Source organism: Bos javanicus, chromosome 1 (genome assembly GCF_032452875.1).
Source record: "Bos javanicus breed banteng chromosome 1, ARS-OSU_banteng_1.0, whole genome shotgun sequence".
Taxonomy (NCBI): domain Eukaryota; kingdom Metazoa; phylum Chordata; class Mammalia; order Artiodactyla; family Bovidae; genus Bos; species Bos javanicus.
This window is the reverse complement of record NC_083868.1, coordinates 100066917-100087373: the sequence shown is the minus strand read 5'-3', so window position 1 is coordinate 100087373 and position 20457 is coordinate 100066917. Positions and strand designations below refer to the sequence as shown.

General features: G+C 37.3%; 1 protein-coding gene across 7 annotated transcripts in view; it reads right to left on the bottom strand.

Annotated features, from left to right (window-relative positions):
• ZBBX (zinc finger B-box domain containing) overlaps nt 1–20457 on the bottom strand; it is a 125410-nt gene that overhangs the window by 84634 nt on the left and 20319 nt on the right. For 5 of the 7 annotated variants that reach the window (XM_061416798.1, XM_061416816.1, XM_061416807.1 and 2 more), the window contains 3 exons: nt 17190–17238; nt 16200–16309; nt 8359–8454 (listed from right to left, as the gene is read on the bottom strand). In XM_061416798.1, coding sequence (XP_061272782.1) covers nt 8359–8454; nt 16200–16309; nt 17190–17238 — 255 coding nt within the window. Of the gene's footprint in view, nt 1–8358; nt 8455–16199; nt 16310–17189; nt 17239–19733; nt 20176–20457 lie in introns of those variants that run through there. The other 2 variants (XM_061416854.1, XM_061416843.1) reach the window with 2 other exon arrangements.

The following is a 20457-nucleotide window of genomic DNA, read 5'->3' as shown; positions in this document are numbered from 1 at the left end:
TCAAATAAAAGTAATCTGGACTCAATATTTAGTACTATAATAAAGTGTGAGAATAATGAAATAAAATACTAAATGCAGTTAAACTATTTAAAAATAAGACAATATAGCATATAAACATAATAGCACGAAAGATAATATATTTTCAAAAATTTTAAATCACTTGACACTTAAAAAAAAATAACAAAATGTGATCTCAGCCTTTCAAATTTTATTGCAACATTAAAAATTCTATTTAGAGAGCAATCTTAAAAGAGCCAGAATAGCAACAAGAAAACAACGTAGGAAAGTCACACCTGCAATCTGCTTTCTATTTGCAGTTTCAATGCCATATAATTATGCACTATATTAATTATCTTAGCAAGTACTATTGTTTTCAACTAATATTATGTGTACAATGCATCCAGATGACTTAGCTGCTTTCAGCAATTATGCATATTTGAGATACATGAAGAAAAAGTGATTTAATATGCAATACTTTGAAAAACAGATTTTTAGGCATACTACAGTCCATGGGGTCGCAAGGAGTCAGACATGACCTAGCAACTAACACACTTAGGCATATCAGAATAAACTCACCAATAAATAACAATCAATAATTGTCCACTTGTTTTATTATACATAGTAATACTGTTACCTCACAACTGATGATTTTTATCTTATAAATACAAATGAACATAAAATAGAGTAAAAATTAAAAAATTATTGTAAAATTTATCAGACTCCATGAAAAAACTAAGACAATATAAGTAGTACTTGCAAATTATAAAGACTCCTCAAATAATCAGCATCATTGTGATTGGCTAAAGGTTCAGACATATGATTAGACTAATGATTTTTTAAAAACAACACACATTTATTATCTCATGGGTTCCATGGGTCAGAGTCTAAGTCCAGCTTAACTACATGCTCTGCTCAGGGTCTCAGAAGAGAGCAGTCAAGGTGTGGGCCAGGACACATTCCTTCCTGAGTCTAGGGTTCTCTTCTGAGCTTACAAGGTTGTTGGCAAAATTCAGTTCCTGAGGCTACAGAACTGAAGTTCCATTTCCTGGCTGGCTACTGTCAGCTCCTAGAGGCTGCTCATACTTTGTCACTGGGAGAGGCCTCTCCCAGACCCTCTCACTCCAGGGCAAGTTACTCTTCAAGGCCAACAAGAGGATCTCTCTGACTTAGGAAGGGCCTTAGTTTCCCTTTTAAGGGCTTTCATCTGACCAAGTCAGGTCCATCCAAAATCAGCTCTCTTTTTATAACTCAACAACAACTTATCTGGAACCATAATTATGTTTGCAAAACCCCTCCACCTTTGTCACATTCTATTGGTAAGTCATGGGTTCTCAGATTAATGCTCTTTACCGCCCCCTCTAATTATTGAGATTAATTATTCTCTGTTTGGATATGGAGGAAGTCTGTATTTCTCTAAAATTTTACCTCACTGTATTTCCACAAAAGTCTTCCAAGATATATATTACTCTAATACTTTTGAAAATGTCCCTCAAACTATCCCTCTTTTGACTCATTAGCATTAACATACCTTGTTTCCTAGGTTCTAAATTTGGATGCTCTAACAATTAACATTGAATTTCTTTAAATACTATATCCTGACTAATAAAACTGAATGTATGGAGCACCTCCTATGAACAGGATACTTTCATATTTGTTGTCATTTAATCTGATCCTCCCAATATTTTTGTAAGTTCCTGAGCTTGCATATATGAGTTTTATCTTACAGATTCTTTTAGCCTAAATATTATAGAAACACCCTCATTTCCCTTTGAGATGGCTTTGGGCCATCACGGCATTAAACCCTTGCACTGCTTCTTTGTTCTCTGCTGCATCTGTTACTCTGTCACTTTATTCTGTAATATACTCTCTAAACCACTCATGTTCTTCCAATTCTTCACTGGTGATAGCAGAAGTCTTACTCTCACTTTTCACACCCCTTTCAAATTTAGTCTCTTCCCTTTCCCTTGCTTTTCTTAGTATGGCATCTAAAAACATCATCATCACAGATACAACTTCACTGAGGTAGAGGGTATTAAAATGTACCCATATTTAAAACATGCCCTGTATTCTGAAACTGTCTTCACAAAATCCTTATCAACATTTCTCCAAGGAAGATATAAAATGGCCATGCTGCTGCTGCTGTCACTTCAGTTGTGTCTGACTCTGTGCGACCCCATAGACGGCAGCCCACCAGACTTCCCTGTCCCTGGGATTCTCCAGGCAAGAACACTGGAGTGGGTTGCCATTTCCTTCTCCAATGCATGAAAGTGAAAAGTGAAAGTGAAGTTGCTTAGTTGTGTCCGACTCTTCGAGACCCCATGGACTGCAGCCTTCCAGGCTCCTCCGTCCATGGGGTTTTCCAGGCAAGAGTACTGGAGTAGGGTGCCATCGCACATGAAAAGATGTTCAACATAATTAGTAATTGGGGGAAATGCAAATGAAAACCACAGTGAGATACTACTTCATGCCCATTAGGCTACTAGAATCAAAAAGTCAGATATAAGTGTTGGCTAGGGCATAGAGAAATCAGAACCTCCATACTCTGTTGATAGGAGTATAAAATGGAGCAGTCACTCTCTGGCCATTCCTCAATTAAAGATTAGAGTTATCTTACAACCAAGAAATTCCATACTAGAGAGATAGCAATGAGAAATTAAAACATATCCCCATAAAAACCTGTGCATAAATATTCACAGCAGCATTATTCATAATGGCCAAAATGTGGAAATAGCTACATGTCCATCAAATGATGAATGGATAAACAAAATGTGGTATATCCATACAATGGAATGTTATTTGGCCATAAATAAGTGAAGCACTAATACATGCCACAACATAGATAGAACCTAAAGAGCAGCTAGTCATCAAAGACCACACATCCATGAATATACTAAAATCCATTGAATCGCAAACTTCACATGGAGTTGTAGAGTATGTGAGTTACATCTTAACAAAAACTTTAAAAAAAAATTCTTGTCAGAGATGTCTATATATGTGTCCTTTATTTATCTTTTGGGTATAGCATCATTCTGTTTTCTGAAATTTCAGTTAATCAAAGACTTAATTGACCATCCTTCCTGGAGTCTACCTGAGTAAATTAAACTTTCAGACTCACCAGGTTGTCATCAAACCACTCTTGGCAACAGTCTGCTCAGAAGGTTAAGGACAGGAACAACAGTTTGCCCAGGAGATGGCATCAGCTGTTATTTTTTGGTGGGAGTCTTGCAATAGCTCGCACAGAAGTACCACTCAAAGAGGTGAGGGACAGACCTCCCATTCTGACGGTTCTGAAGCCCCACAGGGGCTTCGGTAACAGAGCTTCCCACACTGCACTGGGAGAGCTGTGGCTTACCCCAGGTATTAATAACTACAGCCCTCCTGTTAGAGGCAATCTGCCAACCCAGAGTCATTCTATGAATATATGGTTTAGAAACATAGTTGATATTAAGACTTTTATCTGTTTCCCGGGGGGTAGGGTGGGGGGAAGGGCTAGAAAGGTAACTAAAAGTCAAATCTCAGACACAAGAGGAAAGGCTTTTCTTAACCCTTCATCAACATAACTTACTAACGTACCATGTAATTAATTATGCAATTTTTGGTTTTCAAAATTCAGAGAAAAAGAAACTGTGCCACTTAAAATGTAGTCTTATTTCATGAGCTTGATTGTATCCGTTAGGATTTATTCATGTTTTCTTTCATTCATTCAAAAATGTGATTTTTACATGCCAGCTATGATGTTAAGCACTAAGAATATAATGATGAACAAGATAGAAATAGTTCCTCTCCTTAGAAGATCTGAAATTTAACAGAAGATATAGAGGAGAAAATGGTCAATAGGAAAACAGTTTAAAAAATCCTTTGACAGAAGTTCAAAATTATATGGAATTATTCATATTTAAGAAAGAAAAGAAAAACTGAGCTAATAGTCAGTTTTTTATATATATATTCTAAATATTTTTTTTTCTTTTGTATAGTGCTAACTATAGTCGTAAATAACAAATGTATATATTGCTATATAATGTCAAGATATTGACATTACCTGGACTTTAATTTGAGGGAACATGTACTCCCCATCCTTCTATTTCTATTCTTGTCTGTGAGACTTTGGGAAGAAAAAGAGAGCATGCTCACCTCTGCCTATCCTGGTTTCTCCAAGGGCTGCCTGCCCTGAGAAAGATGTTTTCCAATCTAGATCTCCACTAAGGGCTTTTTCTGGGTGAATCCAGTGATGCCACCTTCCCTGGTGGCACAGTGGTAAAGAATCCAGCTGCCAATAGAGACCTAGGTTCGATCCCTGGGTGGAGAAGATCCCCTGGAGGAGGAAATGGCAACCCACTCCAGTAATGTTGCCTGAAGAATCCCATGGACACAAGAGCCAGGTGGGCTACAGTCCATGGAGTCACAAAGAGTAGGACTTAGAGACTGAGCCTGCCCTGCCAAAGGGAAATGTCTAAAATATGAGGGCTGGGAGAAGGGACAAAAAGCTAAATTTCATGAAGCATCAGTAAGCTGAATTTATCCGAACACCTGTGCTACAACCACTAATTCTGATTGTATCAACAATAGAACTGATATTTTGATTTATACGTTCTGACTGTAATACCTATTTCTCAAGTGGTTTAGAATCTGGAAAGTGAAGGAGATGTGATATATTGCCTTTCAAAAATTTCAATACATTCTAAAATTGGCCAACAATCATCTATAATCTGACTCTACATTACATACTGTCACATTTCTGGTTCACCAAGAAACAAATTCTGAGATTTGCCTGCCTGACTTCTACTGGGGTGTGCTCTGAGAATAATACCTGTGGGCTGTGGGAGAGTGAAGATAGCAGAACTGGGCAAAGAGGAAAGCTGAATTTGATACAATTGTCAGCCCCCAAAGAGGAGCTGTAATAGTCCATCTGAGTTGTCCTCAATTGAGGCAATGGGTTTCTGAGAATTTGTGCCCTAACCTAGACCAGATATTTAACCAGAGGATGGGCTGCCTCCAGAAATGGAGTGTAAACTTGGAGGTGGCGGTTCTCTTTGTGTGAAAGTCGCTCAGTCGTGTCCAACTCTTGGAGACCCCAAGGACTATACAGTCTATGGAATTCTCCAGGCCAGAATACTGGAGTGGGTAGCCTTTCCCTTCTCCAGAGGATCTTCCCAACCCAGGGATCAAACCCAGGTCTCCCTCATCAAAGGTGGATTCTTTACAAGTTGAGCCACAAGAGAAGCTCAGCAGTTCTCTTTAGGCAAAGACAATTCCTGGGAAGAAACTCTGCTATGATCTACCTGTAGACAGCATTCCAGGAGGTTAGGGAAGTGAGTTTCTCAGTTCTAAAGAGGAGGATCTGGGTGTCACAACATAGCATCTACAGTATGTCTGCACATAGCATTTAAAATTGGTACCTTAAGATCATCAAGTAAGTAACCATGTTATTATCTAAATGACTAGCTATGGTCGAAAAATACTGTATTATTCTAAACATTAACAAATAATGATAGTGTGAGTCTAAAAGCTGATACTGGTCATTGTCAAACGAAAGAAAACACTCTACCACTAAGTCAGAAAACATATAGTATTCTGATGACAACTGAGGTTCTTCCTGGTAATTATTCTCCTGTAAGTATGTTCAAACGAACAAATATTCCCACTTATAATCCATACTTATATAGGCATACCTTATCTTGTAGATAAAAAGGATGAACATAAATGCTTCATACTAGAAAACATGGAAATTCTACTTCAATTATCTCCTGTCTCATTACTAACCAACTCTCTTCCCAAGGTTTCTCCTCCAGTTAAGAAAATCTCCATTCCAATTTTTAAAATATACATACCAGAGTATAGTAATGATTTACTCAATCCAGCCTCCCTTTGTGCATGTCATAGTTCAAAATGGAATGCCTTTCATCTGTTTTTCCCCCTATTTTCTTTTATTTCTAATTAACCTTGTTCTCTTCTGCTTGATCTTTTGTTGTTAAAAGGAAATACAAATTCCTGATATATTAAGACCTTATTTTTCACCAATGTGAGGCTTTCCCAGTGGAAAAAATCTTTAATTTCAACCTTTATTGTTGAAAATTTATTCTAAATATAGAAGTAGAATTTTCATCCTCAGTAACTCTATGCATTTACACATTATTTTGCAGATAATTAACTATTTCACATAGGTTTGGAGAAGGTAAAAAATAAATAAACTTGTGCTGAAATCACTTCTAAGTATAAATCAATCATAAATCAAAAGACAGACCCTTTGAAATTATTTTATTCAACATGGAAATGGTAATAGTTTGCCTTCGATATTTTTTAGGGATTTATCTCTTTAATGAAACAAGATAGGCCAGAACAAAATGGTCCCTACTGACTGTGAATTTTGTAAAGACTCACTGATCTGTAGGCTGGGGTTGAAATGGTTTACAACACTCAAAACAGGTCATTCTTAAATGCCAACATAGGTTAAATAATATAAAGTACAGCAGCCATTAGCCTAGAATGCTTGCTTTTCATATAGTATTGCTTAATATTCAGATATATTCTCAGATTAGGTATGAATTCAACAGTCAATGAAAAAAATCTCATTACTTCTTTTTGTTTCCACAATATGTATATTTTTAAATTAAGATACAGTTGATGTACGATAGCATGTGAATTACAGATGACCAAAAAGAGTCTCATGACTTTTACCAAAGATGGTAAAGAACTAAAAACACTATGGCTGATTAATATGACTAAACCACCAAGCAGAAAGAGATATATACTCACTGCTTAACAATGACCATCAGGTCAACATATAACAGCATCAAAAACATTACCTTAATGCACAGGGAAGAATGATGGAAATAAAAAATCAAAGAACTTAACAGTGCAGAGAAAAAGTAAGAAAATGACAGATAGTCAATGGGACAATTGATTAAAGGCAAGAAGGGCTTCCCAGGTGGCGCTAGTGGTAAAGAATCTGCCTGCCAATGCAGGAGACACAGAGACAAGATGGGGGTTTGATTCCTGGGTCAGGAAGATTCCCTGGAGGAGAAAAATGCAACCCAGTCCAGTATTCTTGCCTGAAAAATCCCATGAACAGACGAGCCTGGCAGGTTTCAGTCCATAGGGTCACAAAGAGTTGGACACGACTGGGGACTGAACTGAAGTGAACTGACCGACAATTAGGAAAACATGCTGAATAAATCGCTGAATGGAAAATTCTAATGTGAATTCACAGTGGGGTGATTAGACTCCTTACCCTCACAGTGGACTGCCTTTAGTTAAATTCTATATGATTTATCTATTAACTATTACACTCACTTTTATGTACATTCATTTTAATTTCCTATAACTGTCCAGTGGTATACTTCCTGAGGCAGGGGAATAGACAGTGGATTTTTGTTTTCCCTCCATCACTTCTGCCAGAAGGCTCTAAACTCAAAAGTAAGTAAGTAACTGACTTTGGTAAATACTGATAAAAGGAAGGTCAGTGTTATGCTTTGTGCCCGTTATGACTCAGGTCTTCAGCCTCTGTGAGAGCTACTGATATTTATATATGTTGAATAACATGTAATGATTGAAGTCTACCAGTGATGTTTCCAAATATAGACAATCATAAAATATACAGGATAATATTAAATCCCTTAACCCCAAGGTCCTGGGTTCTCACTTTTACCTCCAGGTCCTTAGGAGCAGGATCCTAGTAGTACTCATCTTATAGGGTCACTGCCTCGCACTGACTCTGTACAATAAGTGAAATCTGACAAACCAGTGCATCATCAAATGTATCTGGCATAAAATGTTAAGTCTATATTTAGCCATATTTATTGTTTAAGTATTAGAAACTTAAAGCCATCTGACAGGGTTTGAGTTTAAGCATTAAAAAAAAAAAGATTACACGAGGATAATAAACGCTAGTGATATGTAGGAGGAAAAGTAGAAACATGAGAAATAAACTTATTTAAACAACAATGAAGGAAGACAAATAAAAGACTATTTTTTTAAATAAACATGAGAAGAAAGCAAGAGATTTCTATTTATAAACTAGATAGGAATAATACTTAAATCATGTGTTCATTTGAAACCACAATAGAAAAAAATATTGTCTAAGTTTTAAATGTCAAGTTCACAGTTAGAATGCCTAATGTAAAAATTCTAATCAAGCTAAGTGTTTCAGGAGCTATATTAAAGAAGAGTTTAAACAGCAAAATAAAATCCAGATTACCATTGTCAAGTAATTTTAAGTTACATGTAAAGACTGTACATAATAGAATTTTAGAAATTAATGCAAATCATCCTAAATTCTAGATAATTAAACAGGTCTTAAATGTCTTCCTAGTGAAACATTTTATAAACACACTACAAGTAGAGCATTTTAAGATGTCATACCTGCAAAAGAGTTGTTCTATGGAGTTTTAGTGCCCCCTTCTGGTGGATTTTAGCAAAGCATCCTGAACAATAATCTTCTCCACATTCAAGGCATACCTTAAAAAATATTGAAAAATCATAGTCTCATAAAATATGACTTTGAAAAAACATATGTGTAAAGAACTCATTGCTATCATCTTTATTTCTCCAATTACACACCAAGAAATTGAAAATCCCAAGGAAATAGGACATTTGTGCCAGTTAAGATGTAACTGAGAAAAATTAACTTGAAAACTTTAACTATTCTCATGACAAAATAAATGTAACAGCTGCAAGTAGGCTTCAGTGCTAGTTGCATGTACATATGTACAATTTTTAAAACCCAGCAACCTCAGATCAAATTTCTTAACCTGGTAAAAATTAAGTGTTATCTCTGAGTCAAAACTACTTCATTATGAGTTCTTTTATCTTTCTGTATGGATTTACATGACATAATTTGTTTCAAAGGATGCATATATAATTCATCTCCAAAAATCCCCACAGACTTCTTTGAATGGCACTGCTTCACTGGTGATTCTCAAAATGTGATTTTTAAAAGCATACTTAGAAGATTCCTCAAAGGAAAAAAAAAAAAAGTATAAGAAAAAAACATGTCAGCAATGCTTATGCCTGATTAAATGTTTATGCACAAATGTGTATTTGTCTAGCAAATGCTATATGCTGTTAAAATGTAATTTTTTAAATTTGTGGACAAGTCGGAAATGTGATATACTTCTACTTATGATGGTGCTGAGCAAGGGTGAAAGTGAAGAAAGAAAATGAAATTTTTACTGCAAGAGTAATTACTACTGTGTAGATGTACAGGCACCCCGACACCTCTTACAGTATGATAAAAAACAGTGCAAATGGCTAATAGCCCTCATTTCCTTGAGTTTGGCCTAGGTTGGGAATAACTGATAGCACAAATGAGAAAGCACGAGACTTGGAGATAGTCAGGAAGCCTGTGTCAAGAAGCTCACATTCCCGTCAGCTTTCTTTCATTTCCTCCCCCTTTAGGATGCCCACCAATCTTCTCCCCTCCTTCTTCTCTCATTGTATTAGGGTACAATAAGCATAAAGCAGCTGGAGCAGACTGGGGAGTGACAGATCAGGGTCTTCTGCCTCATTCGGTTCAGCGGTAGCTTGATGTGCAATTCAGCAGTGACGCTTCTCAAACTGCACCATGTATATGAATCTCCTGGGAATTAGCTACAGTGCACACTCTGGTTTGGGAAGTCTGAATGGGATTGAGATCCTGCATTCTACCAAGCTCCCAGGTGATGTCCACCAGCTGTTGGATACAGACCACACAGTGAGTAAAAAGGGGTTAGAGTGTACGGATGAAAAAAAGTAGACTAAACTTAGAAGAAGGTGAGAGGTTAAATTAGGAGCTTGGTACTAACAGATACACACTGCCATATATAAAATAGATAGCCAACAAGGACCTACTGTATAGACAGAATTATACTCAGTATTTTTAATAACCTATAAAGGGAAAGAATCTGAAAATATATATATATACACATATATGACTGGAAAAGGTCAGTTTTCATTCCAATCCCAAAGAAAGGCAATGCCAAAGAATGCTCAAACTACCGCACAATTGCACTCATCTCACACGCTAGTAAAGTAATGCTCAAAATTCTCCAAGCCAGGCTTCAGCAATATGTGAACCGTGAACTTCCTGATGTTCAAGCTGGTTTTAGAAAAGGCAGAGGAACCAGAGATCAAACTGCCAACATCTGCTGGATCATGGAAAAAGCAAGAGAGTTCCAGAAAAGCATCTATTTCTGCTTTACTGACTACGCCAAAGCCTTTGACTGTGTGGATCACAATAAACTGTGGAAAATTCTGAGAGATGGGAATACCAGACCACCTGATCTGCCTCGTGGGAGATTTGTATGCAAGTCAGGAAGCAACAGTTAGAACTGGACATGGAACAACAGACTGGTTCCAAATAGGAAAAGGAGTATGTCAAGGCTGTATATTGTCACTCTGTTTATTTAACTTATATGCAGAGTACATCATGAGAAATGCTGGGCTGGAAGAAACACAACCTGGAATCAAGATTGCAGGGAGAAATATCAATAACCTCAGATATGCAGATGACACCACCCTTATGGCAGAAAGTGAAGAGGAACTCAAAAGCCTCTTGATGAAAGTGAAAGTGGAGAGTGAAAAAGTTGGCTTAAAGCTCAACATTCGGAAAACGACGATCATGGCATCCGGTCCCATCACTTCATGGGAAATAGATGGGGAAACAGTGGAAACAGTGTCAGACGTTATTCTTTTTGGGCTCCAAAATCACTACAGATGGTGACTGCAGCCATGAAATTGAAAGACGCTTACTCCTTGGAAGGAAAGTTATGACCAACCTAGATAGCATATTCAAAAGCAGAGACACTACTTTGCCAACAAAGGTTCGTCTAGTCAAGGCTATGGTTTTTCCTGTGGTCATGTATGGATGTGATAGTTGGACTGTGAAGAAGGCTGAGCGCCGAAGAATTGATGCTTTTGAACTGTGGTGTTGGAGAAGACTCTTGAGAGTCCCTTGAACTGCAAGGAGATCCAACCAGTCCATTCTGAAGGAGATCAGCCCTGGGATTTCTTTGGAAGGAATGATGCTAAAGCTGAAACTCCAGTACTTTGGCCACCTCATGCGAAGACTTGACTCATTGGAAAAGACTCTGATGCTGGGAGGGATTGGGGGCAAGAGGAGAAGGGGGTGACAGGATGAGATGGCTGGATGGCATCACTGACTCGATGGACGTGAGTCTGAGTGAACTCCAGGAGTTGGTGATGGACAGGGAGGCCTGGCGCGCTGCGATTCATGGGGTGGCAAAGAGTCAGACACAACTGAGTGACTGATCTGATCCGATATATATATATATATATATATATATATATATATATATATATACATACATACATACACTTAACTGAATCACTTTGCTGTATACCTGAAACTAACACAACATTGTAAATCAACTATACCTCAATGAAAAATAAGTAAAATAAAACTCAAAAGGAGTCCATTAATTTTTTAAAATTGTATTGCAAATTCCCATATGATGATGCAGTTACCTACAATAATGTAGCCATGTTTATTAAACATGAAATGGTTAGGAAAACTACCCAAAAAATGTTAAAAGAGTAACTAATTTTTTGCAACTAAAATGAAACTAAAAAGGAAGAGTCAAATCAAATAACAATATTCACAGCATTTGGGGAGCACTTACTCATTGTTCTAAGGGCTTCATGTGTTCCATCTCATTTAATTCTCACAAGAACCCCATAAGGTTGTCATGACCACTGTACCTCCATTGTGAAGATGAGGCAACAAAGGAACATAATGATTGAGAATTTGTCCAATCATATAGCTAGTGGAGCCAGGATTTCAACCCCAGGGTCTGACTCAAAACTTAAACTCTTACCCATACCCACATTACTAATGATTAATCATTGACCATTGATTGCAGTACTAATCATTTATGGGAAAACCTTGATAAAATCTGCAATAAAATAAATCCAATATGTCAAATGATGGCATGGTCTAGTATTTATCAAAATTCAAGTGCATTTGTCAAGTGTGATTATAGCTACACAAAATTGGATTTATAATTTTAGTGGAAGAAAAATAAGTACTATCCCTGGTACAGGAAATGGTTATAGCCTGTCAATTCTTGTTTCAAGAGCTATAGTCTCAAATAAATGAAGATACAACTAAATCCATAATTTTTAAGTACCAAATTAAAAGCTATAATTTCACATACACATATTGTAGTATTGTATTAATGGTTTCAAAATGTATTCTACAACATACCAGCTGATATTTTAATTAATGTCTCATAAATATTGGGCACCATTTTTACAATAGACGACTGAGTGTCAGTCTGAGCATATAGTGAAAGTGAAGTTGCTCAGTCATGTCCAACTGTTTGCGACCCCATGGACTGTAGCCTGCCAGGCTCCTCCATCCGTGGGATTTTCTAGGCAAGAGTACTGGAGTAGGTTGTCATTTCCTTCTCTGGGGATCTTCCCAACTCAGGGATCAAACCGGGGTCTCCTGCATTGCAGGCAGACTCTTTACCATCTGAGCCATAAGGGAAGCCTTGAGCATATAATTCTAGGCCAAATATTTGCTAACAATAGATTTTTAATGAAAGTAACCAAAGGGATATTGTACTGGAAGATCAAAGCTGGAGTCACATAGCAAGCTTATATATTTTGTTATACAAGCATATTTGGATTTTAAAAAATGGATTTAAAATAATGAATTTAAATCCACAATGGATTTAAAAATGGGAGAAAATGACCAACAACTGGAAAATCTTTTTAGGCAGTTTGTATAGCTGGCAAAAACACAGATAAGGACTTCATTCCACCACAGATGATTCGTCAATGATGGAATACCCAAGTGCAGTTCTAGCATATCACTTTTTAATTTGATGAAGGCTGGGTCAGTTATGCTATGACTTCAGAATCCGAGTTTAATTAAATTATCCACATTTGCCAAATAAGTAATTTTCAACTATCCATTTCCCTTTTGCCATAAAGAAACAGCCAAAAGCCTCTGGAATTTATTTTCAAAATAAGACATCTGCAAATTGAGGAGTTTATTTTTACTACCAATATATATGAAGACAACATATATAAAATGTGCCAAAAAAAAAAAAGGCATACAATTTAGTACCTTCTCTTAATGTGCTAGGCACAATGCTAAAAACTTCACATGCATTAACCATTATCTTCAATAACTCTGAGGTCTAGACTACTGTTATCCGTTTTATCCCATTTTACAAATGAGAAAACAGAAATATAAAAGAATTAAGTCATTTGCTAAAGGTCACAGAGCTAACAACAGGTAAAGTTGAAATGCCAACCTCCAAAAGGCAAGCTCTTAATCCCTACCTCCCATCCCTATACAATCTTCCCTGATGAAGGTCATGCCATAAGATATAGAGAGGTTGACTCTGATTATCCAATCACCATGACTATCTAGAATGATGGAAGCTAAGAACATAAGGTAACCTTAGAATTCAACACTATAGAGTTCATTACATTTGCCAAGCTTGAAATTTTTTTTAAAAAAATAGCATTGTGCTTTAAAAAGCATGATGGGATGTTATTTTCATTTAAAATCAAACAATATCCTTTCTTAAGTTAGAGCCTAAATCCTGGCTTCTATTTACAACAGTTTTCAGGCAGATCAGCTTTGTAATCACTGTATACTGTCACTCTCTGCTTTCCAGCCAAAGCAGGTGCCATTTATACTGTCTGGAATGTCCTTTGCTTGCTTTTCCTTCTCCCTGGAAAAACAGTTTTTATTTCCAAGTCAAGTCTTATCTACATGTGCCATTTTTTTCAAATTCCATGGTATTTATACACTCTTCAACATAGAAAAGGAGTCATAAGAAATATTGACTCATAGCTCCTATGCCAAATGATTTTCAGATCATGAACAGTGGATTCAAACAATTCAGTTCTGCCCTTAAGTCCCTTTTAGCTTTCATATCTCAAGCTTCAGGAATAAGCACTTGCTTATATTTTCTAAACATTTCTGGGTAGGTATAACTTTCTAAAATTCCTCAAATTGTTGTCCACCATTACATCAGTAAGAAGAAAAGAAGTATTATATAATAGTAACAGCATTATACCAAGAGCCAGGGTTTTACACTTAGTATTATTAGCTCTTTACTAGAAAGAATTCTAAATCTGAGTTCAGTTAAAATTGCCATGAAATAAGGCCAGTAATACAATCTTAAATCAGAAGTGATTACAGCTAAATTCTCTGAAAATATAATAAATATTAGTTATAGTAACCCACAAATATTAGTTATAACCATTACATTCTTTGGAGAAAAAACTGCTTCCAAAGTGTGTGTGATATTTTAATTGCAAAAGATATTGGATATCTTTCTTTCAGTTAGCTTCAATGATAACAAGGTTTTCAATAACAGAAACGTTTTAAAGAAATGTGTATGCTTGTGTGTTGTGCTTAGTCATTCAATCGTGTCCAACTCTTTGTGGGCCCATGGCTCTTTGTGGAGCCTGCCAGGCTCCTCTGTCCATGGAATTTTGCAGGCAAAAATACTGGAATGTATTGCCATTTCCTCCTCCGGGGATCTTTCCAACCCAGGGACTGAACCCACGTCTCCTATGTCTTCTGAATTACAAGTGTATTCTTTACCCTTTGAGCCATTGGGGAAGCCCTAAAGAAATAAACACATTCAACAAGTATGGGCTGAGTACCTAATAAATGGCAGGCATAATTCTAGGTGGTGGAGCAGTGAAGAAAACTAAAGTCCATGCGCTCATGAAGTTTACATCATAGGTAAACAGAAAATAAACATACACTACTCCAGTACTTTGGCCACCGCATGTGAAGAGTTGACTCACTGGAAAAGACTCTGATGCTGGGAGGGATTGGGGGCAGGAGGAGAAGGGGACAACAGAGGATGAGATGGCTGGATGGCATCACTGACTTGATGGACGTGAGTCTCAGTGAACTCCAGGAGTTGGTGATGGACCGGGAGGCCTGGCGTGCTGCAATTCAAGGGGTCGCAGAGTCGGACACAACTGAGACTGAACTGAACTGAACTGAAAGAGTGATAAATGTTGCACTGATGAATGAGGCAGCTTCACAGAACTAGACAGTACAACTAAGCTGTTTCTGTTTTATAAAAGGCTGTAGTTTGAATTGACCTTAATTGATATGAGACCTTGGTAAGGAAAAAATTTGTTGGGGAGATCTGAAGAGTTGAATTTTGAACATGTTAAATTAGTGATTTTTGTTAGCCATCCAAGTATCTGAGTTGAAAGTTCAGGGGGGAAATATTAATTAGAGATGTGCTAATAAGTTTGGGAACCATCAAAATAGAGATGGTCTTTAAAGCCAAGAGAGTAGATGAAACTATTCAAACAGTAAGTACAAATAGACTGGCTTCCCTGCTGGCTCAGTAGTAAAGAATCTGGCTGTCAATGCAGGAGACACAAGTTCGATCTCTGAGTCAGGAAGATCCCCTGGAGAAGGAAATGGCAACCCACTGCAATATTCTAGCTTGGAAAGTCCCATGGACTAGGTCGCTAAAGAGTCAAACATGACTAAATGACTAAAGAACCACATAAATAGACTACAGAAGAGGTTGTGGACTAAGCCCTGTGGCACTCCAACAACTCAGGGGTCAAGAATACAAAAAAACCCAACAAAGCCTTACACAGAAAAAATATACTATATCATTCCATTTATATAAATTCCAAGAATAAATTTAGCACCACTAAAGGTATGCTGCTAAAAATCAAAATTGTAGTTGGTTTTGTAAAGGGAATTAATTGGAAAAAGTACAAAGGAACCTTCTGGGGTATTATATTTTCTTGATGGGGACATATACATTTATGATCTGCCCATTTCACAGTAGGTAAATTATAACTTAATTTAAAAAAAAAAAAAAGAATGGGAGGAGAGAATACAATGATAGTAAGTGCAGACAACTCTTCAGAAGTGTTACTGAAAGGGATGCAAGAGCAGATCTGGGGATCAAAGAAGAATTTGTTCTTTGGTTTGGGAAATAATGCAGCATATTTGTGTGCTGATAGGCTTGATCAAGGGAGAGAGACAAGAATTAGGTCATGTTCTTAAACAGGAATGAGGAGCTGAGACTCAGCGCATCATTTAGCACTGGCCTTTCCCAGCAGCCTGCACAATTCACTCTTAGCAAGGGTCATGAAGGAAAAGTGCGTGGCTACCAAAGCAGCTTAAGCCGGGACAAGTGTATGAGTCCATGTGAGAGTTCTGCTCCAAGATTTTATCCCAGTGTACGTACTAGCAGAGCAGCTTTGTTCTCACACTGCCCGCAAACCTTCCCTTTTATCTTGGGTTTGTCACTTTCAGAAGAATTTGCCATTTTATAATTTAGTGGTTGTTTCACTGGTCCTGAAAGGAAAAATAAACAAAGACCAATCACATTAAAATACAATGTTCAGTTTTCTGATTGATGAAGTAAGGAAATTATGAACATTTCTATATTCTCAAATAGTGTATACATATCAGGTGCCCAATAAGAATGGCATGTAGCCAAGTTTAATCTCCCCAGTACTGGCGAGCCCACAGTCTCCCTCCCACCCCCTGTGACCAGGGGCCACAAACAGCCACCCATACACATTCTGCTGTAAGCTCAATCGAACTAGACACATAAAATTACAGAATGCTAAAAACTGTGCTTTGGATAGAATTCCTATAGCGTTCTGTCCCATTTCTGGATGAAACTGAAGCCAATACAGAACAATGTCTACAATAAATGTTATATGTATTTCTAGAACATAGTCTATCAAATTATCTTAATTATTCAAATTAAATGTTTATCCTCTATATTAGAAATCTCATTTCTTTTAGAATTACCATAAATTCAAATTTTGTTTTTGCTATTTTTAAATTCCTTTTAAAAAGCAATTTTCAATGTTCTTTTAATTTCCTAGAGTAAAATTTCAGTTTATAATTTTATACTGCTAGGATTTTCTTCCTGTTTAAGATATTATATTAATAAAGTTTAAGGAGCAATGCTATGTAAGTCTTCATCTTTCAAAAATACTATTATTATAGTCATATCATAAGTTGATTTTTGATATAAAATAAGTGCCCTTCCCCAAAACACAGATAAAATATATTTTGAATATCACAGATAAAGAGTCAACATTTTGGGGTTTAGAGTTATTATACTGCATGAATAGTCTTAGAACTTCAACTTTCTATGTAAGTCAAAGGTTAAAAAATAATTATATCTATAATACCTAATAATACAGTGTAAACTGTTTACCTTGAAGCTGCTCCTTCAGTAATTTTAATTTCACTTTTCCAGCAGAAAACTGTATTAACAAAATAGATACTATTTTTCAGGTATAATTCAAAGCTTAAGTGACTAACAAAAATACTATAAAGCCATAACATTTTGCTGCATCTTGAACAAAACAAACATTTTCAAAGAATAATATAATAGATCATCTTTACTGCAAATATATATTAAATCAAGAGAAAATTCAGAAAAGGAAAAAATATATATATTTTTTATTTTATTTTATTTTTAAACTTTACATAATTGTATTAGTTTTGCCAAACATCAAAATGAATCCATCACAGGTATACATGTGCTCCCCCTCCTGAACCCCCCTCCCTCCTCCCTCCCCATACCATCCCTCCAGGTCGTCCCAGTGCACCAGCTCCAAGCATCCAGTATCATGCATTGAATTTATGAAACGAGGAAAATATATTTTTGAAACATATATAAGCCAATTTTCAGAAAAAAAATGTCATAAATTATCTTTAAACAAAAGTTACACATCTCTATGAAATGATTTTAGGAAAGCACTAGCTTTTAAATATTATAAAGGCTCAGTATGCCTTTTCCATCTCTGATCTTTCTGAAACACACAAAGTCTAATATTTGTGTAGACTGAATCTAAACTGAATTCTGACTGAGCTATTCTGCTCACAAAACTGTAAAAAGCTAACACTATTATCTGTATTTGCCCAATTTAGAAAACTATGCATTTAAGCATCATAGACATAGCCTTTTTCAAATATATTATTTGTTATCCCAGACTTTCCCAAGGTGTAGCCAAAAAAATTGAGTACATAAGAATTATGGCTAGGTATTTCAAATAAATAATTGCCTAAAATCCTTGGATCTTCAGATTTTAAGAAATGAAACAGACTTGCCGATTGCAAGTACCTGCTTCGGTCTTATTAAAACCAACACCTGAAGTACAAAGACATTCACAGAGCATGGTGCACACTTACACACACACTGTCGATTCATGCCTTATTTTCAATTTTCAATTTCCATGCTCAATTGCCCAATTCACACATGAGAATATGAGAACAATGGTTGCCTCTATGTCTACAACTTGTACCACTGCAGTTATCTTTGAAAATTTAGGCCTAATTATTCTCAGGAAATCCAGTGGTTTTGCTTCAGAAGAGCATTTGTTTTCTCACATTCTTTAAAGAGCTGCTCAGATGCTATGTACCAAACACAGCAGACTAGAAAATAGAATTGAAATAATCATTTTTAATGTGAATAACACTTTTATTTGTAAACTGGCAGTGTTATACAAGTTACAGATAATTTAATCCCATTTTTCGTAACCAAATTCTGCAATATTATTACCTTAATGATATACTGAAATGTGGTTATAGGCTACCTGGGCAGAATGGACATACTAAAGCTGAATGAACCCATTATTAGGGACATATTGTAACTTGTTCTTGTTATTGTGAATATTTTTCAGCTCTGTGAATACAGCCATATTTACTTCAAATGAACAAACTGCTAGCTTGCTATTTTTAGGTAAATAGAATTTCCTCCTAAGTCTGATTTTTATCTACTGGGGAAAAAGATGAGGGTGGAGTAGGGCTGGACCAGGGACACACACACACACACACACACGCAAACACATGCTGTTCGTGCGTGTGTGTGTGTGTGTGTGTGTGTGTATCCCTGGTCCAACCCTACTCCAAAAGCTTACCAGGTAGCAAAGTGGAAATCTGCCTGCCAATGCAGGAGGTACATGAGACATGGGTTAGTCCCCGGGTCAGGAAGATCCCCTGGAGTAGCAAATGGCAACCCACTTCAGTATTCTTGCTTGGAAAATTCCATGGAGAGAGGAGCCTGGTGGACTACAGTCCATGGGGGTCACAAACAGTGATCCCCATGGACTATATGCTCACAGGACTCAATGCTCACATGACTGAGAACACATACACACACACATATACATATATCCATATATATATATATGGATATATCCTGAATTCCTGATGTTTTATGTATACATCCAGGATATATATGTGTGTATACATAAAACATCAGGAATTCAATATACTGAAGCTATATACCTCATTAGCCAACTTATGCCTCCACCAAGAGATGCTAAAGGGGTCCCATCAGGGGCCAGGACAGCTTAGCAGCTCAGACATATCCTCTGGGCCATTGGGGTCAGACTATGCTGTCTTCATCGGCCTCCCTAGCATTCACAAATGCCTGCAAACTGCCACTAATGTCCTAAAACTGCCATGCTGGGCCCTCGCGCCTTCTACAAGCCACTTTTTCCAAAAGTCTCATTCTTAATCCAATTAGCTATTTAACCTTTGCCATTCTCCACTACTTTTCCTTCCATCCAGGATGCCCCACCCTTCCATGAAACCCTTATTAACTAGTCATTTAACTGTATTATGCCTTAAACCTTTCCTTAACATATCTCTTCCAACAGGTCACAGTAACTGGACCCACCTTTCTCACACACAACCTTCTCCACAGGACTCTCCAGAGGGACTAGCTACATTTCTATTCCCTTGCACTCACCCAGAGAGAAGGAAAATGTTCTACCTGTTTGCTCCTCGGTGCTGCTCCCAGAACACTGCTCTGCTCTCATCGTTCAGCCAAGTTGCCTCTACTGAAGTTCCCACCATCCACTCACTGCCTTCACCAGTACCCAGAATCCTCTTCCACCTGAACCTCAGCAGTATGCTCAGTATTTGTCTCCATCACTTCTCTAAGGTGATGGTCTTGGAGACTCAATGTCTGTGTTCACCTAACATCCTGATGCTGAAAACCCTCCTACACGCTGACTGCTATGCATATTTAAAGTGCCTCTTCAGCCCCCTGACCATTATGACCAAACCTTGGACCTAAGCAGCAAGCTGAATGGCCACACCTTCAAAATCCCAGACTTTCTTTGAGCGCTAACCACAATCTCCTTACCTCCTCCCTTTTAAACATCCCGTAACTACCTATCACTGTGATGAAATAATAGCAACTGAAAGTGTCAGTTGCTCAGTTGTATCCGACTCTTTGTGACCCCTTAGACTGTAGCCTGTCAGGTTCCTCTGTCCATGGAATTCTCTAGGCAAGAGTACTGGAGTGGGTTGCCATTCACTTCTCCAGGGGATCTTCCTGACCCAGGGATTGAACCTGGATCTCCCACACAGGTGGCAGATTCTTTACTATGTTAGCCACCAGGGCAGCCCCATTAAGTTACTGGGTCCTCTACAAATCCAGGCTGAACAAGCCTACTGGGCTCCTATGG